The 14,815-nt window shown below is 36.2% G+C and overlaps 1 protein-coding gene and 1 long non-coding RNA gene across 2 annotated transcripts in view; one reads left to right on the top strand and one right to left on the bottom strand.

The window, feature by feature from the left end:
• The window catches only part of LOC149778359 (uncharacterized), a 30,591-nt gene extending 17,714 nt beyond the window's left edge, over positions 1 to 12,877 (top strand). Inside the window, exon 2 of the long non-coding RNA XR_016415495.1 lies at positions 12,385 to 12,877. This is a non-coding gene — a long non-coding RNA (uncharacterized LOC149778359). The remainder of the gene's footprint in view (positions 1 to 12,384) is intronic.
• Positions 785 to 8,364, bottom strand: LOC149778360 (uncharacterized). The gene is made up of 2 exons (XM_089939182.1): positions 6,889 to 8,364; positions 785 to 3,230 (listed from the first exon to the last, which is right to left on the bottom strand). The coding sequence occupies exons 1-2, from the start codon at positions 7,271 to 7,273 to the stop codon at positions 1,420 to 1,422; spliced, it is 2,196 nt and encodes a 731-aa protein (XP_089795308.1). The 5' UTR covers positions 7,274 to 8,364; the 3' UTR covers positions 785 to 1,419.
• Positions 12,878 to 14,815: the final 1,938 nt, after the last annotated feature.

The following is a 14,815-nucleotide window of genomic DNA, read 5'->3' as shown; positions in this document are numbered from 1 at the left end:
AAATAAAAGAAAACCGCTACATTTCTGAAAAATCTCTGCAGCTTGCCTAAAGCACCCTTTCAGACTTGAGATTTAAAGCATGCATTGATACATGTATATGAAAATTCATCATGAGAATACCCTTCCTCTCCTCTAAATACAGTGACATGCATCAGTTTAGTCCTAATCATTTCTGTTATAAATTATGTGAATGTTTTCAGCATTTGTTTGCAGAATGCAACAAAAATACCCATGCATTCTGAACCAGATACTGCAGTGTTGGGCTTCAATATATCATTAACTAATTATATGAGAACATTTACAACATGTATTTTACAGATTTCTAAGATTGTAATTATTTGGTACCAAATGTAGGGTGGTTAATCTGATTTGAGAAATTTAGCATTTCCTATAGGTATTCCAGCTTGACTGGGGCAGTGTTAGAAGTGCTTTCCTACTAACTGCATGTCTAAAATGTTAGGATTTTAAGCATATCCTTACATTGTTCATTGTTTATAAATTATTCCCTTAGTACACTAGATTGCCAAAGTTTAATGGTCACTGAGGCATTTCATGAGGGTCTTGGGTGCATGATCACAACTCAATCTCTGTTTTGAAGAAAAAATATTATTATAGGTTTTTTTAAAGATTACACTGGGGGAGAACATATTGTCGCAGCCCATGTACCATTCTGTCAATCCATCATTCTATTAATAAGTGTACTGAATATCTTCTAACACTCCTGAATATAATGGCATGACACTATGGAATATGATTGATGTTCATCAGAAATGTTCACAAAAGTTTTAGAATTTGATATTATCGCTTATGTGGAGAAAAGTGGATAAGACACTGTTTTTCAGTATCTTCAAATTTGTATGCATCATAATTGAGAGCCATTATATTACCTATATAATGGATTTTAGGATAAATCCATTGGACCATGAACAATGTGTAAATACATTTTTCTCCTACATTCATAATGTTGCAAGTTCTAATTAACTCCATATTGTAATATACTGAATGCATGTAGGTCATAAATATAACACTGATCCAAACACTATATACATATTTCCATAGCATGAAGTTACACCCATTGACATAGCTGGGAAGCACAGGGATTTGCAATTATGAGAAATATTGAAAATTCTAGTGCACTTATTGGTAGTACTCAAACTAATAAATAATGACATTGCCAATATTATTCCTTTATGACGTCACCTGAAAGTCTACAGTCTAGACATATCCATTCCTCCTCCTGAAGCTCCTGTTCATCTCTGAGCAAACCAATGCACTCATAATGATGCCATGTATCACAACAAACACTATCAACTATACAGCCCTCCTGACATCTTCCACATGGCCACTTAGCTGTCTTTGATCGTTTCCCTTTTCCTTTTCCCGTCTTTTTCTTTACTGCTTTCCTTTTTACTAGTTTATTCAGGCTTCCTTGTGGTTCTGAGGTGGAAGAATCATCTGATATGACTGACTTTGCTTAGAGCTTACTTGTGCTTCTGAAGAAGTAGCTTTTACTTTACTGTCTCTTCTCATTTGAATTTGCTTCCTGTGTGCTTCTTCCTTCCTAGCCTTAACTTTTCTCTTGAATTCTCGTCTAAACTGTGCAGATGACATTAACAAATACTTACTCACTACCTCCTCTTTTAACTTCTGAACTTGTACAGAGAAATATTCATCATCTTCAATGTTAAAGATCTGTGACCACTGTTGGTTCAGTGTCTCATTTAGCAGAACCCTTGATGTTACAAAGTCATAAAAGCTTTTGCCATAAAAATGTACAGTTTCTACTGTTTCAAGTTTTCTGATGACTTTGTCTAACTCTTGGAAGAAATGAAAGGTTTTATCACTTACACAGCACAGACCACTCCTTACATTTTGCTTTCTCTGTATCTCAATCATGGAAACCTTATCTTCTGATGTTTCCATTAGGTCACTTTCATATTGGATGAGTGTATCTAACATTGTTGCTTGGTAGTACAACTGGTTCACATAATCTTTGGAATTATTGCTGTACAAGTTTTTTCTCACAGCACTTCTTTTTCTATGTCTGAGTGATGCAACACACCAACCCACTATATATCTCAATTTTGCTCTTCCACTGCTTGTATCTTCAAAGACTTTTCCTTCTTTCTGTGACTGTTCTATTGCTTTTGCTTTTAATGGATCAGAGATATCAGCCACAAGTTTTGCTCTCAGCTTCATTAATATCTTAAAAGCAACTCTATAATGGATACATCTGAGATCTGTGCACAAAAAAAGCTGCCTTACATAACTTCTGTACTCTTCTGTACTAATAAACTTTGTGACTGCAGCATAAAATGAAGTCATTGTTTGGTTCCTGATGTTTCCTTCTGACACAGTGTCTTGAAATAAGCATTTGAGCTTGAAGTAAATATTTCTGGCAAAAGACTCAGAGACATGCTTGTTGGCTTTATTCAAGTCATTCTGTTCCTGAGTATGTGGGATCTTATAAGTAATCATATCTAGCAGTTCATCTATCTTTATTGCTGCAGGCATTGGACTATCAGAAGTTTCTTTGAAAGTACTTTCAAGTATATCCATTGTTTTTATCACCTCTTCATCTTCATCACTGTCATTTTCAATATCTTTCTCTTCCACATCATCTGTATCATCACTGTTGTCAGCTTCTCTGGTACACTCATGTTTATTCTCAGGACAGTTTGAATGGTCTACAGAAATAAGCTTCCTACAGCATGTTTCATCAACTGGACAAAATCGAGACTCATAAAATTTCTTGATAAACTGAGGTTGACTTCTGACTAGACAGAATCTGAAGTTCTTCACTCTTAGTCCCTTCGTTGATTTTGCCCTGCCAACAGCCACCCCAATTTGTCCAGGCATTGTCATGTTTCTGCAATTGATTTCAAGTCTATCTATTGTCATTCCTTGTGCTTTATGCACTGTTAATGCAAATGCAAGCTGAACAGGCAACTGTTTCCTACAGGCAATAGTTTTTCCTTCCTCGGGTTTATAGACTGTAAAAATGTATCTTTGTATTTCAGTTGTCTTATCAATTCTATGAAACTTCACTATAGCACTGTCCTTGTGCATCTCAACAACAATCCCTGTGAGTCCATTTACAAGTTCATCTGACAAATTCACATTCAGAATTATAGGAGCTCCTACTTTAAGGTACAAATGCTTCACAGCTCGACAAGACAATAATGCTGCTATATCACCTTCATCTGCGCTGTGATATACCTTGACTTCACCTGGATAAAAGAAGAAAAGTTTTGACATACACACACTTTGATTTTATGTACATACTTTAAAGAATGTTTTACTGTATCTGAAAAGACATTTTCCACTTACACTATATGAAGACTGAAATGTGTATAAATATATATTTAATAACAGTGTTATGTACAAGTCATGCTTAAATATTTTTGGAAAACATGCCTAACTTTTATCCATAACTATAATTTGTAACTGTCTACAAGTAGTTTACATACAATTGGATGTCAGGGTTGCTTTTATTTACAATTAGATTGGTTTTTCCATTAGAATTACTGAAGTGTCAAGTATGCATTTTCTTTTTAGAATATTATCAGGTGATTGTGTTTATATATAGATAGTTCGTTAAATGGTAAACACCAACTCATTCTTTTCTAACAATAAGTATATAAAGGAATTTATTTTAATAATCCGATTTTACAGTTGTGTTGTTCTAATCAAATAATATAATCAGAGAGGAATTATTTATCAGAAATATTCATTGGAATTATTCAAGTGTTCCATTATTTTTGGGGTAATACACAATTTTTGGATGTATGTCTACTTATTTAAAGATATTCTGGTTTATATCACTCATGTATGTCAGGACATTCTTCTTACTGTAGGTTGATAGAAAGACTCCAAGAAGATCAAGAGGGGACTATAATATTTAGTTACCTAATGAAAGACTGTAAAGGTGTAACATCAAAGGCACTTTCAACACTTTTATTAAAACATTTCCCTCATAAAGAAGGTCAGACGACGCAATTCAGGCAAGAAGGAAGTATTTTATGAGGGACTTTCTTACATCTCAAAAGAGAATTATCCAAATGATGTAAAGATAACTTTTGATGAACTAAGAACCTGTATTCCTAGAGATGTGACAATTCTACCCTCATTGAAAGATTTGATAATTGATGTCGTATCTTCAGTTAATGTCAATTGCAGTATTATCATGAAAACAATCAATATATCAGAAACAAGGTGGACACTTACTGTAAGAAACAAAACTGTTGACCTGAGTAAATTAGGTATTAGCAATGAATTTTCATGTACACAAAGATGTCTGCAGAGGATCATAGACATTGTCAAGAAGATGTCTGTATGCAGTGGTGTGTCAAAACTGGACTCCTCTATACCGGAAACTTCACTGACAGTAACTGAAAAGGTGAAACAGCACAATTCAGATAATGATATATGGGTACTGCATTCCAAATTTTGTCATCAGATTGTTCCGTGGGGATTAACCAAATATTGTCGACGCTGTCAGAGTCACAGCACATTGAAAGAGCCAAGCACACATGATAATGACAAAGGGGAGACAGTTGAACTAAGTGATGAAGATAGCAAAGACCTCGAGAAATGTTTAGAACAGTGCTTTCCCAATGCACCTGAGGAAATGAAACTTTTACTTAAGTCTCAATCTGCTGCTCTAAAGGCAAATAGTCCAAATGGAAGATGATGGAATAAGAGAGTGATTAGCATTTGCCTGGCACTATGGATAAGGAGCCCACGAACATACCAGAATAGAGTAGACAGTACCATGATGATCCTTCCAACAGGTCGGCATTTAAGAAGGTACAAAAACAGAGTTCCACAAGAAGCAGGACCACAGGATGAAGTTTTTCTGTGGATGTACCTGGCTGCAAAAGATGCAAATGTTCCTGAGGAGGGATGGGCTGGTGGTTTGATTCAAGATGAAACAAAAATTCAACAGGATCTTGTACTGGATATGAGAGGTGGCAAGCCTCATTTAGTTGGATGGGTTGACACTGGGGATGAAGGCAATGATCTGAGAACTGTAGAACAGGGAAAAGTTGAACAAAAGCTAGTAACAGAAGTAATACAGATATATTTCTTGGGATACACTGGCTTCAGATTCCCAATTTGTCATTATCAACATGTAGGGTGAAAGCTTCTGAACTGCACATCATGATATGGGATGTCATTGCTAGGTTGCAGGATTGGGGATTTTCTGTAGATTACATCTTACAGGATGGTGGTGAAGAAAACAGGCAATTTATAAAATCTCATTTCAATGGGAATCCATTAGATAGTAAATACATGGCTGTAAACTTAGTGAATCCAACTAAATCAGTTGCAATCTCCCAGGACTTTTCGCATAATATGAAAAAAATCAGAAATGGTGTAATGAAAAGTGGTGACATAAAGGGTCTTCATACAAGGAAGCTGAAACTGAATGGAAAGTACATTTTGTGGAAACACTGGATCAGTGCAGTTCACTGGGATCAGCAGGTGCACACCAGACCAATACATCACAAAGTTTCAGATGCTCACTTGTACCCAAATTCAGCAGAGGAGATGCAAAATCATCTGGCAGAAGAAATGTTGGATTCTAATGCTCTGTTCCTGATGAAGAGTTATCAGGCAAGCTTACCAGATGGATCACACCATAACAGTACAATAGAATTGCTAGAAAATACCAGTAAAATGATATCTATTTTCAGAGGTCATAGGCCTGTCAAGATTGTTGACGATGAGCGTCTGCAGTATTTGTACCATATTTTGCAATGGTTTACAAATTGGCATATTTCAGCCCAGAATGATGAAAGCATAGCCAAGGGTGAAAGATCAAAAAGTTTACTATCAATTCAATGCTGTGATGATGTGGAATCTCTGTTAGTAACATTTCCTGAGATATGCAAGAGACATCTTGAGGACTTTCCTCATGGTGGGGTAGTGCCATCAAGGTTTAATACTGACATATTGGAAAATCACTTCTGTCAAGAACGTGGCCTTCACAGTGGGAATGCTACACATCCTTTTTACTCAACGTATTGTTCAACAGTCAATTCTGTCATACTGGGACAGTCACTGAAATCTAGAGGCAGAAAATCAAATAGTGGTATTGCTGCAGCTAAACCATTTACTTTTTATGTGAATGAACCTTTAACAAAGAGGAGAAAAAAGCAGGAGTATCTAAGAGTTTAAGTTTGCTGCTTTCATACAGCATGCACCTTAGAAGAATATTTATGTATGCTGTTAAATGCAACCTTGTTTGTGAAAAGAAAATGGGTTTAATCAGGGCTGCTGTAGTGTGTGTCATGTGTGTCTGTGTGATTTTGATTTTTAACGTAACTTTAAAAAAAATTCAGTCACATCACCATGATGTCTGAAGTATGGCAGTTTATAGTGATATCTAGCACTGGGGCTTCACACCGCATACATGTAGTATTAGGTCTCACCCAGTCACATTATCCTGACACCAGGTTGACTAGTCCTAACACTGATCTCTTAATGCAGAGCGCTGAGTGAGAAAGATGCAAGTACCATTTTTATAAGTCTTTGGTATGACTCAGTCATGGTTCGAACCAGCAACCTACCACATCTGAGGCAGATGCTCTAACCACTAAGGCACTGGAGCAGTCAAGAAATTATTCTTGATGCTACAGCAATAGTATAACAGCAGTGGTTTGACTTTAATTGAGAACTTAACGAAGAATTTAATGTGACTCAGACCTGATTTCAGTGGCATATGGAAAGTTGGAGTCCATAAATAGATATAGAGAAAAGTATATTTATGGAACAGTCCCTGTATCGCAGCAGTCTTTCCAAAAAGTTGAAATTTATGACAGGGATGATAAAAAGCTACTGGGAGCAATTGACATTGTAAGTTAATAAGGGATCTGCATTTACCTTCCATGTCCAGTAAACTGTCCGAGTTGCACTTTTCAACATCATAATTTAGGGCAAACAATTTGATGGGCTGATCACCAGGTGGTAGTGTATGTTGCAATCTTTGTAGCAGACTTTCTGTGTCTTTAGATAACGGTACACCCTCACTTAGTTCATGTACAGCTTTGATTAAGTTTCCTGTAAGGTGTTTAGAAAACAAGTATGTGTGAACTCTGTATTTTGTTTGTTTATTTATTTCAGAAATATTTTGTTTATTTATTTCACAGGGAAATTTAAACATGTCACCTGTGTAAAAATAGCAATGTGAAAATTTTGCTGCAAATGTATTTAGAAAAGGCTGTGTTTGTATGCATGTGTTCCCATGCTTACCTGCTCTGACCTTCATCCCAAATTCCCAAGTTTGAGCCTATTGCCTCTTGAGCAGGTCCTTAAAGGATAAAGAGCTGGATGTGTGACTTATATCTTTTCGTGCCCATATATATGTGTGTGTGTGTGTGTGTGTGATCTTAACAGTTATTAAGATATTATGGGGGGTAGAATAAGAATGTACGCCCTTGGTCAATTTCATTTGCATGCATACATTTTTTCTCAATGATCAGTCATTTTATATATGGAAATATAGTGTGAATCTCAATAGTTCATAAGTTCTGACATAAGGGACATGATCCTTGGGTATAGACACTGACCTATTCGTCTTATTTGTCTCTAAATGGCCATAAATTCTATATATGGTTATATGATGGTGATTTCATTGTCATGAGGTTTGTATAATAAGCATTATATATGACACCTCTTATGAAAATCTGTACTAACCCATTTTGATTATATCTGTAACCAACTACATAAATCATAATATGTGTGAATGTTTATGCATATATATTAATTTGCATCCATCCCCTCTCTCTGTCTCTCTCACACTCACACACACGTATAAGTTCTCTTCTGAACTGTGTCTGACTTGTTGTGGATAACTTGGTGTAAGACACTGAATTCCTGGTGTGAAAATCAGAGAAAGTAAAAGTATGGTATGAAATGAAGATGAAATTACTGATTGAAATGTGTTGTCTATTCCAAGTATCTTTAAACAGGAGTGTGCATGTAAATTTTTTTTATAGTTTATTGTTAAAAATGTGTTCAAAGAAAAATGGTATTGTCACTGGTGATATCATTCTTATGGATGGTATCCTAAAGAAAAACTGAGTGATCATGACTATTCATTGACTGCCCAATATGATGCAAAATGTTACAAATTTAGGGATTTCAGGACTACATGTATTACTGTCTGAGAGCTTAGTATGTTTAGGAAGCTCCTCTCTCTGTCTGTCTGTCTGTCTCTCTCTCTATATATATGTGTGTGTGTGTTGAAGTTTTTACACATATACATCCAAATATTGGTGAAAATGATAGAAAGAACAAAAATAAAAGATTTTCAAAGAGAAGGAAGATTTTTTTGTTTTGTTTTATCTTTTTGTCTTTTTTCACACGAGGTCTGTTGTTATTAAAATATAATGTTTAAATTACCTTCTGTTTGTCTGTGTACTTGTGACAGAACATAATGATGTGGAATCAGGCTGTGAATCTTCTCATAACTGATAATGAGTTCTCCTCTATCATGGTACACATCATTTGGCACAGGCTTCAGTTGAAAGAAATCACCAGAAACAATGATCTGAATGCCACCAAATGGGAAATTGTTTTCCTTTACTGTTCTGAACACCTTCTCTATTTGCAGACGGAATTTCAGAGATAGTATGGAGATTTCATCAATTAAAAGAGTGTCAACATTCATAATCCTTCTTTTAATATCTATCATATCATTATCATTTTTAATCTTATCTATCAAAAAATCATCGGGGAAACGACCGTCCTGAATGCCCGAAAACTTGTCTATTGTCATTCCGTGCAACTGAGAGGCAGCTATACCTGTACTGGCTGTCAAGTAAACTGTTTTTCCCATTTCTTTCAGTCTTTTGCTTCAGTTGTTAACTAGGATGCTTTTACCAGTGCCAGCATGTCCTAATATCATGATATTGTGACCTGAAATTGCGGCGTGTATGATATCTTCCATCATGCAAACACGTGCCAGCATCAGCAACACTACGATCCCAGTGAAAACACCCGCCATATGTCAATGTATTTTAGCCAATCAAAAATTAAAATTAAAAATCTAAGCCATCATGCGTTATTTTCGGTTGGCCAATGAGAGTGCAGTGTTCCATTCAGCGCGTTGTTCTTGAATATTAAGCGGGCGCGATCAGGTACATGTCGAGCGGTACCGTGGGAAATTGATTTGGCATTCCTTAAAGGTATGATATTTAGTCAAACTTTTGACAGGATACACAGTCGAATGCCCGAGCTAAAATCGGTACCAAATTTAGTACGCTACGAGAAATGTGGCTTGAAATAACAGCGTTTATTCTTAAATGGGTCGCGCGAGAAAGGAGAGAAGTGTCCTCCCTTGTATTTATTATATAAGTACATGTATGACCGGTCGATTGTAAGCAATGATACGAGCCCCTGTGATATAAACAGCCATTCAGTTACAAAATATACACACCATCTTTGTTTGGAGACCAAACACTGATTAAAGTGGGGGCACTGTTATGCCGGTCCATCTGGTTTAAGTCAACAGCGTCAACTTCAGCATGTTTACAGCATGGCATTTCTCGTTCACGGCACTATCGTGATATACATCTTGTTCATTTAGTGAGCTATTTCATGCACAGGGGCTCGTTACAAATAAAATCAAGGGACGGGGGTTCTAACCTGTACCAATATATCACTTTTTATTACAGGTTAGAACCCCCATCCCTTGATTTTCTTTGTAACAAGCCCATGTGATTTCATGCAACTAGGAATGACCCTATTAGATTATACGTAGTTGTTAAACTGTCCCAGTTTTAATTCACAGATATGTAAACTTATTTCGGCAGACGAGATTTGAACGTTCATTGCACAGAAGCCTGACGTTTTATCAGTAAAAATACGGCTAAATCTCTGCAGAGGCGTAGCTTGGGGGGGGCAGGGGGTACGTATGTCCCCGGGCGCCAAGGTACAGGGGCGCCAAAATGAGGCTTACAACGTTACATTATAATAAGTAAACAAGGGTAATATTCAAAAATGTGATTAAACGGGGAGGTGGCTGGGGCGCCAATTTTATAGTTCGTCCCCGGGCGCAAAATATCATAGCTACGCCTCTGAATCTCTGACAACATGAGATCACCTTATCGGTTATATAACTGAACACAGGAGTGCAACGGTGACCACAACCTTCCGCTCGATTCGTCTTTTCTCACGCGTCTTTTATCGGTTCAGAATTGCAAGGAGACTGAAAAACTGCACATATACATTCAAAAGACAGCTACGTACCAACGCATAACACTCAGACGAGCATGTCATTATTCCAATCAGGCGAATTAACCTTTATTTTGCCCACTGAGGTCACAAAACCTTTCATATTGATTCAAACAGTGTCTTGCAGTGTACATGCGCAAAAAGAACCGGCAGACCACAGCTAGAACCTTTGCCAAGGTCTCCAGAATGATAATGAAAAGTTAGGAACCACTTCTTTTATATCAGTCTGAGAGTACTTTTAAAGCACATGATTTACTTAAATTTGTGATTTCTTTAAGTTTGCTAGAAGAGTTTAGAGAAACTTTAAACTTCTGTCACTGACACCTAACATAGCATTTCTGTTATTCCCTCCTAAAATGTATAACTTCCAGATCTCTACTTGACATTCATGAAACATTGTAAAGGAATTTTGATTTTGTACTGATGCTATGGTGGTAAACAAAGACCAAGAGCATTGTAGGCTGCAAACAATTTGAAATCTTTCAAGAAATGCAGTCAGTCATAATTCATAATGTAAATAATGCAGTGCTTTTTGCCACAAAGAGGTAACTTTTTTAAAAGCATAATACCATTTTTAGTTTTGTGCACAAAAAGTTTTCCTTTATACCATTGTACTAGATAATGTCTAAATATGTGATATGTACACAACTTTTGACATAAACCATTTTCAGCCAAATTCTTAAGGTGGCAGGGTCCAGTTTCATAATTTGGCCCCTGGCAAATTTCTTAACTTAAGGCTATGGTGCGACTTTTTCAGCTATTATTGTTTACTATTTATAGATATGGATATATTTGTGAACTAGGTGTTTTGGGCTTGTGTTGTTCTTGAAATTGATGTCAGTCATGTACACCTTCCATAGTTGCTCTGCAGGATGTTGATAGTGAAATACCAATAGTTGGCTAGGAAGAAGAGCTAGCCTCCCATAGCAGTAGACACGTGGGTTCAAGGCAAGCCGAGTATCTCAAAAACGACTTGGATGACAACTATTCTGAATTGCATGAAACTATTTAGTAGACAATGTTTTTCAAAAGTTTCATCCAGGGAAAGGGCTTGCGTTTGCACTGTGAGTACTACATGCTGTCAAAAATGGCATTTGGATGTGAAAAATGCAGGTATAAAATAGGGGTTGGGGTGCATAAACCTCTTCTGCTATGAACTGCCATTGACTTCTCTGGTCAAGTGAATACTATTCTTATGCTCTGTTTTAATATAGGTATCTAAAAATATGGACCTTTTTGACCTCACTTGTGTATTTGATTTTTTATGATTTTTTTATACTAGGTCACTGATTGCGGCATTAAATTTGTACATAAAAACTGGACCCTGCCCCCTTAAGGAAAATTGATCATTTTTTGATGGTGCAGTCAGCCACATCTATTATACTTTTCTGTTTCTTTGTGTATATTTAAATAATTTTTATGCATTACCTTTATTATATCTCCTTCCTTTTTCCATATATTACATAGTGTTGTATGTGATGCTCTTTGGAGAGGGAGGTAACTGTGTTTTGTACCTCCATGTGAGAACTGTTTACATCATGACAAAGTAGCATATTTTGGATATAATTTACTAAGTATGGGAACAAAATGGTAACCATAATGTACTGTCTTGCACTTTCTGTAGCTGTCAAGGTTTTGCACCTCTAATGAATACTATTCACATTTCAATACAGACACACCTAAACAATTGCATAGCATGTCAACATGTATTCTTTAAAGTAATTTAACTGCACAGGAGCAGATAGAATTCAGAGGAATCATACATAAACATACTGTTGTGAATATTGAATGTCACCAGTGGAACAGTCTTAGAAATAATGATGCATATGGCATATTACTTGGTATATTTTGGTGAGAAGAATGAAAGGTTTAGCACACCGACATAGTTTCTACCTTCATGACCCCACTCTGAAGTTGACATAAGAGATTCATATCTCACACTTGGGTGATAGTAGAAAATGTTTCAATGTTATGTATATATCTTGAAATTTCTAGGTTCAGTTAACAAAGGGGGAAAAGCTTAAAATTAAGTGGCAGCTTCATGCATTTGACAATGCACATACAGTTTCTCCTCTGAAAGTCTTATGTTTTCACTGAATGTTAAAAGTACATCAGTATCACTTGTTTCTTTTCTTTCTGCAGGTGTCAGTTTGCATAGTAAGAGATTAGGATTAATCGGTTAGTCATGCTGAAAGAAACAATAGCTTCAATCTCATCCAGATAGTCGTTCTGATCTAAGTGCACAAGAGAGTGACTTTGACGGACAGACTTAGCTTCTGCAGGAGTTGTTTTATGGTACGTGCTTATCAAAAGCCAAGCCGGTGATATGCTTTTTACCTTGAACTGGATTTTCCACTATAAATATTTGTTCTATACCTTATCTTATTATTTACTATGATTTTGTAAACTCCAGAAAACATTAAAGTCAGTTGTAAGTAAATTGGTGTCTGAGAAGAAATTTCTCTGTTAAACTGTATTGAGTAATTTGTATATGTATGGTCAGTTTCATTGGCTATGTATCAATGAATTTATTTGATATGTCACTCTTTGTAAGTTTTAGGGTCCTACACATCAGTATATCAATATTCCAGCATTGTCTAATGCTAATTGATTAAACTTTGACTTTTCCAGACTAGCTAGACTTGTGTTGCGATTACCCCCCCCCCACAATATACACTGACACAACACTGATGTTGCTATTAGCATCTCCAGAATGATAATGAAAAGTTAGGAACCACTTCTTTTATATCAGTCTAAGAGGACTTCTAAAGCACATGATTTACTTAAATGTGTGATTTCTTTAAGTTTGCTAGAAGAGTTTAGAGAAACTTGTCACTGTCACCTAACATAGCATTTCTGTTATTCCCTCCTAAAATGTATAACTTCCAGATCTCTTCTTGACATTCATGAAACATTGTAAAGGAATTTTGATTTTGTACTGATGCTATGGTGGTGAACAAAGACCAAGAGCATTGTAGGTTGCAAACAATTTGAAATCTTTCAAGAAATGCAGTCAGTCATAATTCACAATGTAAATAATGCAGTGCTTTTTGCCGCAAAGAGGTAACTTTTTTAAAAGCATAATACCATTTTTAGTTTTGTGCACAAAAAGTTTTCCTTTATACCATTGTACTAGATAATGTCTAAATATGTGATATGTACACAACTTTTGACATAAACCATTTTCAGCCAAATTCTTAAGGTGGCAGGGTCCAGTTTCATAATTTTGCCCCTGGCAAATTTCTTAACTTAAGGCTATGGTGTGACTTTTTCAGTTATTATTGTTTACTATTTATATATAAGAATATATTTGTGAACTAGGTGTTTTGGGCTTGTGTTGTTCTTGAAATTGATGTCAGTCATGTACACCTTCCATAGTTGCTCTGCAGTATGTTGATAGTGAAATACCAATAGTTGGCTAGGAAGAAGAGCTAGCCTCCCATTGCAGTAGACACGTGGGTTCAAGGCAAGCCGAGTATCTCAAAAACGGCTTGGATGACAACTATTCTGAATTGCATGAAACTATTTAGTAGACAATGTTTTTCAAAAGTTTCATCCAGGGAAAGGGCTTGCGTTTGCACTGTGAGTACTACATGCTTTCAAAAATGGCATTTGGATGTGAAAAATGCAGGTATAAAATAGGGGTTGGGGTGCATAAACCTCTTCTGCTATGAACTGCCATTGACTTCTCTGGTCAAGTGAATACTATTCTTATGCTCCGTTTTAATACAGGTGTCTTAAAATATGGACCTTTTTGACCTCACTTGTGTATTTGATTTTTTATGATTTTTTTATACTAGGTCACTGATTGCGGCATTAAATTTGTACATAAAAACTGGACCCTGCCCCCCAAACATCCACGCTGGGAACCAATTTAAGAGTAACTTCCCTTTATTAACAATTGTATGAAAATGAAAAACTACAACCAACAAAAGAGATAGTAAATATGTTACCTATGTCTCTTCAAGTATGGTGAAATAACAATACGGAGTACTGCAATATAAAGTGATTTTTCATCTTTTTTCTCACGGCTAAAGCGAAGGCATATGAAAACCTCTCTCTCTCTCTCTCATATTTGATATTTCGATGCAACATGACAAAATCATCTCATACGTTTCTTACGTTTAGAGAGAAAATTTGTTTGCAAAATATTAAACCTCAATTTGGAGCTATCATTGTTCATATTTGATGTTCCATTAGTAAGTCAAATCTTATTTCTACTACTAAATATGACAACAACAGTAACTCATAATCTCTCTCTCACACACACACACACGCACGCACACAGAGCAACAGTGAATCTCACACCCCCACCCTCTCTCTCTCTCTCTCTCATTTAGATACACCCGCGACAGGAATTAAATAAGCGCACGAGCTACCGCACCCTACGTAGCGTATTGTGCCTTCGCAAAATTCAGACGACATTAAGGGACTTTTTGGAATCCTCGATTAATATGGGCTAACTCTGACAACGAACAAACAACTCGTAGTACAATGGACGTAATTATATATGGTATTGCAGGCTTCCTTACACCATCCTCACCTCCAACTAACCACACTGGTTTCAGAATGT

This window comes from Sinohyriopsis cumingii, chromosome 17, assembly GCF_028554795.1.
Source record: "Sinohyriopsis cumingii isolate HCF-2022 chromosome 17, ASM2855479v2, whole genome shotgun sequence".
Lineage (NCBI taxonomy): Eukaryota > Metazoa > Mollusca > Bivalvia > Unionida > Unionidae > Sinohyriopsis > Sinohyriopsis cumingii.
This window is presented reverse-complemented; position numbering and strand designations above follow the sequence as displayed.

Bases quoted from the DNA above. Each gene is read 5' to 3' on its own strand.
- LOC149778360 (XM_089939182.1), bottom strand. From the start codon at position 7,273: ATGAAGGTCAGAGCAGGTAAGCATGGGAACACATGCATACAAACACAG. The intron at 3,231-6,888 runs GTAAATGCAGAT...TCTTTTATCCAG, and splicing joins CAGTTTACTGGACATGGAAG to GTGAAGTCAAGGTATATCAC.